We start from the raw sequence: 15,999 nt of genomic DNA, 5'->3' as shown, positions 1-15,999 counted from the left end.
CACCAGGATAATATCCTCGATATTTATTGGAAAGCAGCATCAAGCTCATCACCGTGCGCTTTCACCACCCTGTGCAATTCATCATCATTTATTTAATCTGTAGCCTAATAAACTGCATGGTTTCCCGGGTCATAGTGGGAGGACAACAGCCTGTCATCGCGCCACTCCAAAATTACTTCGATATGTTGGTTATTATATAAATATTTGGGCATAATGGCGTTTCCACATAAATTTCTCGCATAAATAATTTTACTGACACAAAAAGATCCCACCTTGTCTAGCGTATTTTGTTTTGTCAACATTGGGAAAGTTTACAGACAAATTAGATGTTTCCATCAGCAACCTGACCTGTCATAAATATTTGTAAAAAAATATCCGACATGTACTTTACAAGCATAAAAAGGTTGGATGGAAACCTGGTTAATGAAAGTGGTGACTTTGGTCAACAAGAAGAAAATATACTACTTTAAAATGGAGATACAAAAACGAGTCCTCTATCTCTATGGTCTTGTTCACAAGCGTATCTGCCCTCTCATTGGCTAGAATGGTTCCACATCTCGCCTCCTCCAGCCTGCCTTCCATCTTTGAGGACATTTTTAATAAAAAATAAATAATTACTTATTTAATTAGGCAATTCAGTTAACAACAAATTATTTACAATGATGGCACGTTAGAGTGGATCACTTTTGTCAAGTCCAATACCATTGCTGATCACCTCCTTTGAAAGAGTTGTATTCTGGGGATATAAATTGTCCGACTTGTCGACTGCATGAACTTTACAAACATCATGTGATCAAAGGCCAAAGTTTCTGCAGTTGCTCTTCACCAACTTCATCCTGCAGGATCACCTGCATTGTGGGATGTTCTATTGTCAACCAATCATTATTGTGTTTTTGTTTGACCAATGCAAACATGATCAATGACATGACTGAAACTAGTTTAAAGATTTAATGTCATGGCACAAGTACAGTGAAATGCCTTTCTTGCAAGCGCCAAACACAACAATGCGGTAATCAATATCAATGTAGCACTGAAAACAACAAGGTAGAACAAAAAAACACAATAAATAAAAATAAGAAAATGAGAAAGTAAGACGCCATATACAGGGTCAGTTCCTAAACCATATTTACAATGTGCAGGGATACTGGAGCGATAGAGGTAGCTATGTATAGGGGTAAGGTGACTAGGCATCAGGATACTGTATGGTAAACAGAGTAGCAGCAGCATAAATTATGATTGTATGTTTTTATTGTTTTTATTTACTTTTCTGCACTTTTGCACACCAGTATTTCTACTTGCACATCACCATCTGCTCATCTATCACTCCAGTGTTCATTTGCTAAATTGTAATTACTTCACTACTATGGCCTATTTATTGCCTTACCTCCTCACGCCATTTGCACACACTGTATATAGACTTTCTTTTTTTTCTATTGTGTTATTGACTGTACGCTTGTTTATTCCATGTGTAACTCTATGGTGTTGTTTGTGTCGCACTGCTTTGCTTTATCTTGGCCAGGTCGCAGTTGTAAATGAGAACTTATTCTCAACTAGTTTTCCTGGTTAAATAAAGGTTAAATAAAAAATAATAAAAATTGTGTGTGTATAAGTGTGTGTGCATATTTTGTGCGTGTTGGATGTGTCATTGTGAGTGAGTGTGTAGAGTCCTGTGAGTGTTTTTTTTAAATACAAGGGTCAACTCAGTCCATGTAGCCATTATGTTAGCTATTTAGTTGTCTTATGGCTTGTGGATAGAGGTTGTTACTGCTTGCCGTGTGGAAGCAGAGAGAACATTCTATGGCTTGGGTGGCTGGAGGCATGTTTGCAAATGTTTTAAAAATAAAAAACTGAAATACCTTATTTACATAAGTATTCAGACCCTTTGCTATGAGACTCTAAATTAAGCTCCGGTGCATCCTGTTTCCATTGATCATCCTTGAGATGTTTCCACAACTTGATTGGAGTCCACCTGTGGTAAATTCAATTGAATGCACATGATTTGGAAAGGCACACACCTGTCCATATAAGGTCCCACAGTTGACATTGCATGTCAGAGCAGAAACCAATGCCATGAGGTCGAAGAAATTGTCCGTAGAGCTCCGAGACTGGATTGTGTCAAACCTGTTTCTATTTTGTCATGGTGGGGTATTGTGTGTAGATTGATAACGGAAAAAAACAATTTACTCCATTTTAGAATAAAGCTGTAACATAACAAAATGTTGAAAAAGTCAAGGGGTCTGAATACTTTCCGAATGCACCGTATATACAAATATGATTTGAGGCACTCACTAATTGATTGTACAATGTGTACACCCAATATTATGTTATGATTTCAGTTTGTGAGTGTGTGATATGGGGTTAGATACATAATACATTATTAAGAGAAACTTTTATAAACTATGGCAACACTGCCATGTTGATCTGAGCCTTGCTGTCGGAAAACCACATTAGTGTTCAACTTTCGTCAGTCACAGATGCACCTCCACCGACTTCTCTCCTTACAACTCAAACGCACCCAATTTTTTATTTATTTGATTTTTATTTATTTATTTCACCTTTATTTAACCAGGTAGGCAAGTTGAGAACAAATTCTGATTTACAATTGCGACCTGGCCAAGATAAAGCAAAGCAGTTCGACACATACAACAACACAGATTTACACATGGAGTAAAACAAACATACAGTCAATAATACAGTAGAAAAATAAGTCTATATACAATGTGAGCAAATGAGGTGAGATAAGGGAGGTAAAGGCAAAAAAGGTCATGGTGGCGAAGTAAATACAATATAGCAAGTAAAATACTGAAATGGTAGATTTGCAGTGGAAGAATGTGCAAAGTAGAGATAGAAATAATGGGGTGCAAAGAAGCAAAATAAATAAATACAGTAGAGGGAGAGGTAGTTGTTTGGGCTAAATTATAGATGGGCTATGTACAGGTGCAGTAATCTGTGAGCTGCTCTGACAGGTGGTGCTTAAAGCTAGTGAGGGAGATAAGTGTTTCCAGTTTGAGATTTTTGTAGTTCGTTCCAGTCATTGGCAGCAGAGAACTGGAAGGAGAGGCGGCCAAATGAAGAATTGGTTTTGGGGGTGACCAGAGAGATATACCTGCTGGAGCGCGTGCTACAGGTGGGTGCTGCTATGGTGACCAGCGAGCTGAGATAAGGGGGGACTTTACCTAGCAGGGTCTTGTAGATGACCTGGAGCCAGTGGGTTTTGCGACGAGTATGAAGCGAGGGCCAGCCAACGAGAGCGTACAGGTCGCAGTGGTGGGTAGTATATGGGGCTTTGGTGACAAAACGGATGGCACTGTCATAGACTGCATCCAATTTATTGAGTAGGGTATTGGAAGCTATTTTGTAAATGACATCGCCGAAGTCGAGGATTGGTAGGATGGTCAGTTTTACAAGGGTATGTTTGGCAGCATGAGTGAAGGATGCTTTGTTGCGAAATAGGAAGCCAATTCTAGATTTAACTTTGGATTGGAGATGTTTGATGTGAGTCTGGAAGGAGAGATTACAGTCTAACCAGACACCTTGGTATTTGTAGTTGTCCACATATTCTAAGTCAGAACCGTCCAGAGTAGTGATGTTGCACGGGCGGGCAGGTGCAGGCAGCGATCGGTTGAAGAGCATGCATTTAGTTTTACTTGTATTTAAGAGTAATTGGAGGCCATGGAAGGAGAGTTGTATGGCATTGAAGCTCGTCTGAAGGGTTGTTAACACAGTGTCCAACGAAGGGCCAGAAGTATACAGAATGGTGTCGTCTGCGTAGAGGTGGATCAGAGACTCACCAGCAGCAAGAGCAACATCATTGATGTATACAGAGAAGAGGGTCGGTCCAAGAATTGAACCCTGTGGCACCCCCATAGAGACTGCCAGAGGCCCGGACAACAGGCCCTCCGATTTGACCCACTGAACTCTATCAGAGAAGTAGTTGGTGAACCAGGCGAGGCAGTCATTTTAGAAACCAAGGCTATCGAGTCTGCCGATGAGGATGTGGTGATTGACAGAGTCGAAAGCCTTGGCCAGGTCAATGAATACGGCTGCACAGTATTGTTTCTTATCGATGGCGGTTAAGATATCGTTTAGGAACTTGAGCGTGGCTGAGGTGCACCCATGATCAGCTCTGAAACCAGATTGCATAGCGGAGAAGGTATGGTGGGATTCGAAATGGTCGGTAATCTGTTTGTTGACATGGCTTTCGAAGACCTTAGAAAGGCAGGGTAGGATAGATATAGGTCTGTAGCAGTTTGGGTCAAGAGTGTCCCCCCCTTTGAAGAGGGGGATGACCGCAGCTGCTTTCCAATCTTTGGGAATCTCAGACGACACGAAAGAGAGGTTGAACAGGCTAGTAATTGGGGTTGCAACAATTTCGGCAGATCATTTTAGAAAGAAAGGGTCCAGATTGTCTAGCCCGGCTGATTTGTAGGGGTCCGGATTTTGCAGCTCTTTCAGAACATCAGCTGACTGGATTTTGGAGAAGGAGAAATGGGGAAGGCTTGGGCGAGTTGCTGTGGGGGATCCAGTGCTGTTGACCGGGGTAGGGGTAGCCAGGTGGAAAGAGAGAGAAGAGAGAATGAGAGAAGTTAAAAATTCTTCCTTAGGCACAACCTAGATTAGAGACAATATTTAAAGTAGTTGAACATGTTATTACTCAAACCTCGTGAAAGTGACAAACTGACACGTTTTCATTATAATTTTCATCAAAAACAACTTTATATCAAAGGAGTGTGTAAGATAACACACTGAGGCAGGGATGCGGGTAAAATAACAATGTTTATCAGATGTCATGGGTTAAGTGCAAGTACAGATGATATGAAATTGGGGAGAGAAATGGGGTAAAAATTAGAAAAATAATAATAATAATAAAGATCACATGTAGTAATTAGTAACAGCGTCACCCTCAGGCACTCCAGGTAAGTACATGTACATACATGACATCCTTTCTTTAGATAAAAGAACAAACAAAAATGTTCTTTCAACTCAGTGTTTCACTGAAAAAATAAATGTTTTACATCATAACATAGACATCACATTGTTATTATTAAATTGTGAAAGACTCCATTCAACCAAGTCATAGACTATTCTCTCTGCTACCGCACGGCAAGCGGTACCGGAGCGACAAGTAAAGGCCCAAAAACCTCCTTAATAAGCTATAAGAACAATTAATGAAATGGCCACCCGGACTATTTACATTGAAACTTTGGCAAATGGTAAAGTCTGCAAAACTTAGTGCAATCTGTTCGAAAGAGATTCTTATTTTGGAAACAGAAAACTGTTTTGAGATTAAATGTTTAATCGATGAGAAAATTTGCAGAATGTCAGCCAAAATCCATCTCGCTCCATCTTCTCCCACTGCCAATAACTGAGCTTCCTCTCACCACCATATTTGGTAGTGAGTGGAAATGCCAACCGGATGCATTACATTTATACATCCGGTGAAATATCGGTCTGATTGTGACTGTATTGTCTTTAAAGTGGTAATAATTTTTTTTTTTCTCTCTCTTTTCATACAAGAATGCCATTAATTCTCAGAAGATGTGCAATTTTTTTAAACCAGTGGGGCAATGATCTATGGTTTTCAAATGGTACAAATCATTCTGCAGGGGTCACTATTCTCAAACCAAGACTGATACAAGAAGTCACTGGGTCCTTTTAGTAATTAAAACTTCTGTAGAACAGTTCTCACTTTGTAAGGTTATAGCTGGTTATAGCTCAAGAAATGCAAATGAAAAACTATTGGATGATATAGAAGAGAATCCAAATTCATTCGTAGATAATTTTACTTCTGCAGAGACTTTAATATGGTTCTACACAATACCATAGACGTATATCCTCCTAGAGCACACGATGCAGGTAATAGATCATCTGTATTATGTAATTCACTCTACAGTCTACAGTCCAGAATAGATTTATTGCTGATATCCAATGAATTCGAACCTACAGTTGATCAGATTGAGATCTAACCTGCTATTTTAAGGGATCATAAAGTCATCAAAATAAAACTGAATCTTTGTGATGACTCACAGAAACATTCAAATGTGAGTTATTGGAAATGTAATAACACTATTGCAAATTTGAAGATTTCAGAGCAAATGTCAATTATCTTATTGAAGAACGCAGGACATTAGCCATTGATTATCAATATGAATGTAAAAAAGGCCATCCTGCTCCTCTCCTTTCTACCTAACTTTCCCTCACAGTCCCTTCAGTTTCCCTTGAGTCCCGTTAGTTTGGCGGTTCATGCTACCTTAGTTATCCCACACATCATAGCCCTGCCATTCCCAACCAATCAGAGTGCTTGGAAAGGCGCATCTGGACACCCACTCAGGTATGAGTGTGATCATTGTCCGCAGAAAGAAAACACACATTTCTTAGGATTATTTTTTTATTGTGGACAGTAACAAGAATACCTGAACGTGGTGTGTGCATCGAAATAACCACCATTTATTCGGATTTACAAATACTATTCCACCAAGATTCACTCCCAGTCAAGATTCATGTTATATGACCAAAAATGTGTGTGTGTGTTGGTGTGTTGGTGAAGAGGAAAAGGAAATAAAAACCCAGAAAAAATAAGCATTAGCATTGTTCTTACCAAACATCCTCTGGAGGGTCAGAACCCAAATCACAGTCAGCGTAATTGTACTAGCGGACATTCACAGCCGACGGCTCAGACTGGTGAGGGCATACCAGCCCACCATTTTTACAATGGGCAATACTGGAACTACTAAAGTTTCAGATTAGAAGATTGGCAATGAGGCATGGCAAGGAACATGCATCAAAAAATAAGTTAAGCATAGAAAGCATTGTCAATGAAATGACTTCCCTATCTGAGCATCAAAAAGAAGGTACAGAGTTGTATGACATTCAGTTACATAGACTGCTAAATTAATCAACTGAAATGTACAAATAAAGGCTAGAGGGGCTTTTGTTAGATCAAGAAGACAATGGATGGAGGAAGGCGAGAGAAATAGTACATATATTTTTGGCTTGGAAAAGAGAAATTCTGAAATGAATGTTTTAAGGAAACTAACAATTGATGGGGATTTAAGTGAAGATAGTAAAATAATCTCTACCTTTGTAGCTAGTTTTTACAATAATCTTTACAAACTGACTCATTAACAAGGACGCTCAGAAATAATTAAGTCTATTATTAATCCAGTAACTGTAAATGAGGAAACTGAATGTTCAAGAAGTATAACTATACATTTTATTTTTTATTTTTTAAATCCCCGGGCAATGATGGATTAATGGCAGAGTTTCACAAGGCCTTTATAGATAATATTCTAACATTTCTTCCTGTAGTTTAGTTTTCTTCTGGCAGTTGTTTTTAAGGCCATTCTTCACAAACTTCTGTCTTATCTAACTTTGCTATAGAAATATAGACATCTGAGTTGCCTAACCCATTTACAGGATTTGTTAACTCTTGAGGTTCCTAGGTTTTGCTTTTGATTTTAATGTACCGTATTGCTAGAACAAAATTCTAAATACATTTCACCTTGATGTTCTGGTGCCATTCGGGAAATTTAAAATATTGATTTGGGACTTATTTGTGAAGGAATGTAACTATTTTTCTGGGTGATTTGTGATGTTTTTTTTGTGCTTGCCATGTATTTTAATGTGTATACAGCATACAGTGAGCTCCAACAGTATTGGGACAGTGACACATTTGTTTTGTCTCTGTACTCCAGCACGTTGGATTTGAAATGATACAAATTACAGACTGTCAGCTTTAATTTGAGGGTATAAGAATATAATACATTGCTAAACACTCATACATTATTGTGAATGCTACCATGATTACAGATAATCCTGAATGAATCTTGAATAATGATGAGTGAGAAAGAGAGGTTAGTATGTTTTGGGGGTATGATATTTTTATGTCTGTAACTTTTTCATTCATCATTATTCATGAATCATTCTGGACTACCCATAACCATGGTAGCATCCACATTAATGTAGAAGTGTTTAGAAACATATTATACTCTTATTTACAATAAAAGTGATTCTAAAATGACACAATACATTATTTACCATTCATTTCTATTGGACACAAAATAATCTGAAACACAACCAAAACAAACAGCAAATGCATCCAACAAGTTTGTACAGTGACAAGCTTAATGTAATTATTGCGTGCTAGAAATATGGTATAGAGGTCCTGGATGGCAGGAAGCTTGGCCCCAGTGATGTACTGGGTCGTACGCACTACCCTCTGTAGTGTCTTGCGGTCGTAGGCCGATCAGTTGCCATACAAGGCAGTGATGCAACCCGTCAGGATGCTGTCGATGGTGCAGCTGTAAAACCTTTTGAGGATCTCAGGACCCATGCCAAACTTTTCAGTCTCTTGAAGGGGTATAGATTTTGTCGTGTCATCTTCACGACTGTCTCGGTGTGCTTGGACCATGTTAGTTTGTTGGTGATGTGGACGCCAAGGAACTTGAAGCACTCAACCTGCTCCACCACAGCCCCGTCAATAAGAATCGGTGCGTGCTCGGTCTTCCTTTTCCTATAGTCCACAATCATCTAATTTGTCTTTATCACATTGAGGGAGAGGTTGTTGTCCTTGCACCACACAGTCAGGTCTCTGACCTCCTCCCTATAGGCTGCCTCATCGTTGTTGGTGATCACTGTTGTGTCATCAGCAAACTTAATGGTGGTGTTAGAGTCGTGCCTGGCCGAGCAGTCATGAGTGAACAGGGAGTACAGGAGGGGACTGAGCACGCACCCCTGAGGGGCCCCCGTGTTGAGGATCAGCGTGGCGGATGTGTTGTTACCTACCCTTACCATCTGGGGGTGGCCCGTCAGTAAGTCCAGGATCCAGTTGCAGAGGGAGGTGTTCAGTCCCAGGGTCCTTAGCTTAGTGATGAGCTTTGAGGGCACTATTGTGTTGAACGCTGAGCTGTAGTCAATGAATAGCATTCTCACATAGGTGTTCCTTTTGTCCAGGTGTGAAAGAGCAGTGTGGAGTGCAATAGAGATTGCATCATTTGTGGATCTATTGGGGCAGTATGTAAATTGGAGTGGGTCTAGGGTTTCTGGGATAATGGTGTTGATGTGAGCCATTACCAGGCTTTCAAAGCACTTCATGGCTACACACATGAGTGCTACGGGTCGGTAGTCATTTAGGCAGGTTACCTTAGTGTTCTTGGACACAAGGACTATGGTGGTCTGCTTGAAACATGTTGGTATTACAGACTCAGACAGGGAGAGTTTGAAAATGTCAGTGAAGACACTTGCCAGTTGGTCAGCGCATGCTCGAAGTACACGTTCTGGTAATCTGTCTGGCCCTGCGGCCTAGTGAATGTTGACCTGTTTAAAGGTCTTACTCACATCGGCTGTGGAGAGCGTGATCACACCATCGTCCGTAACAGCTGATGCTCTCATGCATGTTTCAGTGTTACGTGCCTCGAAGCGACCATATAAGTTATTTAGCTCATCTGGTAGGCTTGTGTCACTGGGCAGCTCTCGGTTGTGCTTCCCTTTGTAGTCTGTAATAGTTTGCAAGCCCTGCCACATCCGACGAGCGTTGGAGTCGGTGTAGTACAATTTGATCTTAGTCCTGTATTGATGCTTTGCCTGTTTGATGGTTCGTCGGAGGGCATAGCCGGATTTCTTATAAGCGTCCGGGTTAGAGTCCCGCTCCTTGACAGCGGCACCTCTACCCTTTAGCTCAGTGCGAATGTTGCCTGTAATCCATGGCTTCTGGTTAAGGTATGCACGCACAGTCACTGTGGGGACAACGTCATCGATGCACTTATTAATGAAGCCAGTGACTGATGTGATGTACTCCTCAATGCCATCGGAAGAATCTCGGAACATATTCCAGTCTGTGCTAGCAAAACAGTCCTGTAGTTTAGCATCTGCTTCAACTGACCACTTTTTTATAGACCGAGTCACTGGTGCTTCCCGCTTTAATTTTTGCTCGTAAGCAGGAATCAGGAGGATAGAATTATGGTCAGATTTGCCAAATGGAGGGCGAGGGAGAGCTTTGTACGCTTCTCTGTGTGTGGAGTAATGGTGGTCTTTAGAAACCCTTTAGTGTAACGGCTTTCTTCCTGGGATGAAGGAGAGGACCAAAACGCAGCGCGGCTAGTGTTCAACATGTTTAATAAAGAATAATAACGTGAACACTACAAGCTACAAAACAATAAATGTGAAAACCGAAAACAGTCCTATCTGGTGCAGAACACAAAGGCAGAAAACAATCACCCACAAACCAACAGTGCAAACAGGCTACCTTAATATGGTTCCCAATCAGAGACAATGACAAACACCTGCCTCTGATTGAGAACCATATCAGGCCAAACATCTAACCCAACATAGAAACACAAAACATAGAATGCCCACCCAGCTCACGTCCTGACCAACTAAACAAAGACTAAACAAAGGAAATAAGGTCAGGAACATGACATTTAGAAACAAACTGTGGTCATTACAGATCCATCACTTGTAAATTCAAAGATAGTAATTAACAGTGTCTCAATTATTGATAAAAAAAATGCAATAATTCATTAATTAGAGAAGCTTTTCCTGACAGTGTTGTTCCAATAGAAAAAGGTATGCTATGTGTTGTAAATTGGCCGAAGGTATGTACTTTATCATACAAATATGTGCTCACAAACAAAGTGAGGGAAACACTCTTTGAAATAACTCATAGATGTTAGCCATCCAATGAAAGTATTTGTATGTTGAGGAGAAATGTACATTTCATCAATCTGGGACAGAACCACTTTGTTTTTCCAATGTGTGTATAGAGTAATGGTCCCAGCTATGTTCTGGGTGGACCTTCAGCTGTGTAATAGATTTGTTAGGGACATCCATCTGCAAGCTTGTGATGTAATTTTTTTTTGTTGATAGTCCAAGATTCTCCACTAATGAAAATAATGTGATGAATTTGATTATAATTTTTGTTAAATATTATATCTATAAAATGATTTTTTTTTGAAGAAACCATCCTATTCAATATTTTTTAAGGTAGATTTAAATAATTACCTTGCTATATTCAAATCAAATCAAATGTTATTGGTCAGGCACACATGGTTAGCAGATGTTATTGGTCACATACACATGGTTAGCAGATGTTATTGGTCACATACACATGGTTAGCAGATGTTATTGGTCACATACACATGGTTAGCAGATGTTATTGCGAGTGTAGCGAAATGCTTATGCTTCTTGATTAACAGCGCAGCAGTAACTAACAGGTAATATCTAACAATTCCACAACAAACCTAATATCTAACAAATTCGACAACAAAACCTAATACACACAATCTAGTAAAGGAATGGGATGTGAATATATAAGTATAAAATATATGGATGAGCAGTGGCGGCTAAGATGCAATAGATAGTAAAGAATAGATAGTGAACGATACAGTATATACATATGAGATGAGTAATGCGAGATATGTAAACATTCTTAAAGTGGCATCATTAAAGTGACTAGTTTTCCATTTATTAAAGTGGCCAATGATATCAAGTCTGTAGGTAAGCAGCCGCATCTCTGTGTTAGTGGTGGCTGTTTAACAATCTGATGGCCTTGAGATAGAAGCTGTTTTTCAATCTCTCTGTCCCAGCTTTGATGCACCTGTACTGACCTCACCTTCTGGATGGAAGCGGGGTGAACAGGTAGTGGCTCGGGTGGTTATTGTCCTTGATGATCTTTTTTGCCTTCCTGTTGTAGGTGATGCGTTGTGCAGACCGCACAACCCTCTGGAGAGCCCTGCGGTTGTGGCCGGTGCAGTTGCTGTACTAGGCGGTGATACAGCCCGACAGGATGCTCTCAATTGTGCATCTGTAAAAGTTAGTGAGGGTTTTCGATGACAAGCCACATTTTTTCAGTCTCCTGAGGTTGAAGAGGCGCTGTTGCGCCTTCTTCGCCACACTGTCTGTGTGGGTGGGCCATTTCAGTTTGTTGGTGATATGTACACCGAGGAACTTAAAACTGTCCACCTTCTCCACTGCTGTCCCATCGATGTGGATAGGGGGGTGCTCCCTTTGCCGTTTCCTAAAGTCCAAGATCATCTCTTTTGTTTTGCTGACATTGAGTGAGAGGTTATTTTCCTGACACCACACTCCGAAGATCCACACTCCGAAGATCCAATACATTGGTATTCCTCTTGTGCAGATGGGATAGGGCAGTGTGCAGTGTGATGGCGATTGCATCGTCTGTGGACCTATTGGGGCGGTAAGCAAATTGGAGTGGGTCTAGGGTAACAGGTAGGGTGGAGGTGATATGATCCATGTCTAGTCTCTCAAAGCACTACATGATGACACAAGTGAGTGCTATGGGGCGATAGTAATTTAGTTCAGTTACCTTAGCTTTCTTGGGAGACTGGGATATGGATTGATTGAATATGTCTGTAAACACACCAGCAAGCTGGTCTGCACATGCTCTGAGGACGTTGCTAGGGATGCCGTCTGGGCCGGCCATGGAGAAAGAGAGCCCACAGTCTTTGGTAGCGGTCAGTGTCGGTGGCACTGTATTGTCCTCAAAGCAAGCAAAGAAGTTGTTTAATTTGTCTGGGAGCAAGACATTAAATACTATGCTCTGTAAGAATAAGAAGGTAATGAAATCAAGGGGCACAACTTTCACTTGGGGGGAATAATGTCCTCCCCACTTCTAAAACCAAAGTTGTGCCTCTGGCGAAATCAATTGATACTCTTGTCTTTGAATGTAAAAGCCCTGTATGTGTTTCTGTATTTGTGCTTACTGTTTATTTGTGATGTTTGTGTTATAAAAATCTATACATCCTTCTTAAAAAGTGTAACACATTTGAATTTGTATCCTTCAAAATATTTGTATTTATTTAAAAATGACATAATAATATAATACATTAAACAAACAAACAAACAAAAAAACAGTACTTACTGTCCTTGAAGTGATTATCACTCGTATCATGAACCGGAAGTGACTACAAGTTCTCCCTAGTTTGAGACCGGCAAGATGGCAGCGGACACGCAGGTTTGTGTCGCTGATGTTTAAAATGGTGCTGATTCCTCCTCGAGAATTTGTCAACAACATACTGCTGATAAGGAAGATATGATATGAGGGATAATTAATTTATTGTGGCTGCCTGTAGGGTTTCCCGTAAAATAAATGATTTAAACATTGTCCAGCTGGCTAAGCTAGCTAGCTAACCGTTACCTGGCTAGTACAGATTGCTGACGTTAGCCATAGGCAGTGTAAATATAGTAGCCAGCTAACTAGCAATACGTGGCTAACTAGCTAGTCAGTTTTCTCGTGGTGACCAAATCTGTTGTTTGAGATTAATCGAAACACCAACTAGATGAGTAGGTTTTAGCCAGCCTAGTTTCTAATTTATTTAGCAGTTAGCTATAATGAAGCATTTCATGAAGTTGTTCTTTGTTGGCAACAGACAATTTTAGGTAGAACATATACTATACAGTACTTGTTTGCTAGCTAATGTTAGCCAGTTATGAGAAGCCAAACACGACTGTCTTCTGAATGACATATTGTATTTGGTGACCACGCCTCAGTATCCAGAAATTTGCTAAATTAAATGTTTTAATTGTTATGGGTGGTCTGATCACTTTCTGCCTGATGGTGCCATATAAATCTCAGAAGATATGTTTTCCATCTTGATAAATTGAAGACAAATTACAAAGTTATATCTTCAATCAGTGTGACATTTTTGAATATGCAGTACTATTGTTTCAAATGATTGACTTTATCCTAGATGCACACATTGCCAGGCGGCTTTCATTTGATTTTGGATGTCTGTGTATTGTACCAGGTTTCAGACACACTGAAGAAATTTGCTGTGAAAGTGACCACAGCCAGTGTAAGCGAACGTAAGGAGATTCTTGGCGAACTGAAACAGTGTATTAGCGGCAAAGGTGAGGAGACAGATGCCCATGTAGTTAGCATGATTTGTTTATTTTCTGCTCTCACTCTGTTTATTTTTTGTCTTGGATTGTCAAGATTAAAGCAAACAGGTGTGAGTGATTGACAATGTGTATGTCCTTATAGAGCTACCAGAGCCAGCCATCAAAGGGCTATGCAAGCTATTCTGTCTCACTCCACACAGATACAGGTAGGTGCCCTTAGCCTACTGCTCTTCAGTATTCCCCAGTTATTGATTTGTTGGAAGTGTGTGTTGAGTGTTAAATGACATGTCTTCTCTAGGGATGCTGCATCTCGACGAGCCCTCCTCTCCGTCATTGGCCTACTGGCCGAGTCTCAACCTGAAATCCTAGCAACCAGCCTCCTCCACTGCCTCCTCAACTGTGGCGTCATCAGCAAGAATGGAGCACCCAGGTAGGACTTGGGGATAGGAATAGGGCTAAGACTAAATGCTTTGTATACATTTTACAGTGAGTTCTGTGAAATATTGTACTAATTTCACCACATACTGAATACCTTATTTGTGTTCCCTGTCCATCTTGTTGTGGTGTTGTCAGTAAGAGCACAGGCTCGGCTGCCTTCACCGGGCTGGCCTGGACCTGCCTGTTGGTTCGCTCTGTGTTCTTGGCTCCAGAGAAAAGAGTGGGCCCCATCTGGAAGAAACTGGTAAGTGAGCAAGGAATCGGACACTGCTTATAGAAGCCATGCCTTTCACCTCCCAGCAATCACTATTTACATATATACTGTGAAACGATTTCGGCATGAATTTAGATGTCGTCTAGTTCCACACAGGTGATGGGATGTTTGGTTTTGGTTGTTAAGGGACTTGTTAAGCCCTACTACTGTATCTGCATCCACCCATTCATGCTTCACTATCTTTCCTCTGACAGGTGGAGGTACAGAGTTTACTGCTGGCTGAGGTGGTGGGAGGGGCTCAAGCAACAGCACTGAAGTCAACCCTGAAGAACCTGAGCCACCTATGGAAAAAGGTAAGGGAGGTGTGGGGTTGGTATTCAAGGAACGCCAGACAGTAATAAGGAATATTTGGACACTGTCATCATGGTCCAGTGTAAAATCAATATATTGGATTTGCTATGATTTAAAATGCTTGTCTCTGCTGTTTTTCTCCAGAACCCTGGCCTGGCGGATCAGTATATAAGCACCCTGTTGAGTCTGGAGCAGAACCCCAGCTCACTGGCTCTGCTGGGGGTGTGTCTGGACTTCTGCACAACTCACAAAGACATGGCCACTGTAGAGAAACACAAGGTGTCTGTTATTTGAATGCAATTAGATGAAAGATATTCCTATATAATAAAAAAAAATATTATATCTGTAACCAAGCCTCTTTTGTTTTTAGAGTGCCATATTGGACCTGTATATGAAGGCAGTCCTCATGAGCAAGACTAGACCACACCAACACCTATTGGTGAGTGGCGCTGGACTGGCCCTGAAACTGCTTTTGTCAGTGAGACCCAAAGATTGGAGTTCACAACCTAAAGACCTCCCATAGCCACAATTGATGTGTATTGCAAAATATATTTTGGGTGTTGGTGCTAAAACTTCTTCTCTGTAATGTGTTTTGTGTTCCCCTGCAGGACAAGAGTGGTTCCTTGCTGCGCCATGTCTCCCACTCTGAGTTCAAGGAGCTGCTGCTGCCTGCCCTGCAGAAGGCCATGCTCCGCAGCCCAGAGAACGCCATGCAGAGTGAGTACAGTAGCTAATATCACAATCAAACACAATTTTGTGTATATTACCTACTATGTATTGTAGTTTTGTCCTTTCAAGATATAATTTCCTCTCTCCTTCAGCCGTCTCCTGTCTACTGGCTTCAGTGACTCTTGACCTCAGTCAGTATGCCATGGATATTGGAAAAGGCATTGCAAGTAAGTCAGGCCTTTATATGTAGAAATGTAGCTTTTTGAGGATGTTTCTCTCTCTCTGTGTGTGTAACCAGGCTGTAATATGTGTTTTCAGGTCAGCTGAAGGCCAATAATCCCCAGCTGATGGAGCAGGCAGTGCAGGCCATGCAGAACCTGGCCAAGCAGTGTAGTGACCCTAGCGCTGTACAGGATGTCATAACACACCTCTTCAGCATCCTGGGAGGCAAGGACAACTCACTTTACTAT

General features: G+C 40.9%; 1 protein-coding gene across 1 annotated transcript in view; it reads left to right on the top strand.

Annotated features, from left to right (window-relative positions):
- Window positions 1–12,941: 12,941 nt before the first annotated feature.
- The window catches only part of LOC120062641 (eIF-2-alpha kinase activator GCN1-like), a 36,473-nt gene continuing 33,415 nt past the window's right edge, over window positions 12,942–15,999 (top strand). Inside the window, exons 1-11 of the mRNA XM_039012721.1 lie at window positions 12,942–12,970; window positions 13,764–13,866; window positions 14,000–14,063; window positions 14,156–14,287; window positions 14,431–14,539; window positions 14,764–14,862; window positions 15,005–15,139; window positions 15,231–15,299; window positions 15,469–15,577; window positions 15,682–15,756; window positions 15,848–15,976. Coding sequence (XP_038868649.1) covers window positions 12,953–12,970; window positions 13,764–13,866; window positions 14,000–14,063; window positions 14,156–14,287; window positions 14,431–14,539; window positions 14,764–14,862; window positions 15,005–15,139; window positions 15,231–15,299; window positions 15,469–15,577; window positions 15,682–15,756; window positions 15,848–15,976 — 1,042 coding nt within the window. The 5' untranslated portion in view covers window positions 12,942–12,952. The remainder of the gene's footprint in view (window positions 12,971–13,763; window positions 13,867–13,999; window positions 14,064–14,155; window positions 14,288–14,430; window positions 14,540–14,763; window positions 14,863–15,004; window positions 15,140–15,230; window positions 15,300–15,468; window positions 15,578–15,681; window positions 15,757–15,847; window positions 15,977–15,999) is intronic.

Source organism: Salvelinus namaycush, chromosome 1 (assembly GCF_016432855.1).
Source record: "Salvelinus namaycush isolate Seneca chromosome 1, SaNama_1.0, whole genome shotgun sequence".
NCBI classification, from domain to species: domain Eukaryota; kingdom Metazoa; phylum Chordata; class Actinopteri; order Salmoniformes; family Salmonidae; genus Salvelinus; species Salvelinus namaycush.
The sequence above is the reverse complement of the archived record's forward strand: the minus strand, read 5'-3'. Positions and strand labels throughout refer to the sequence as shown.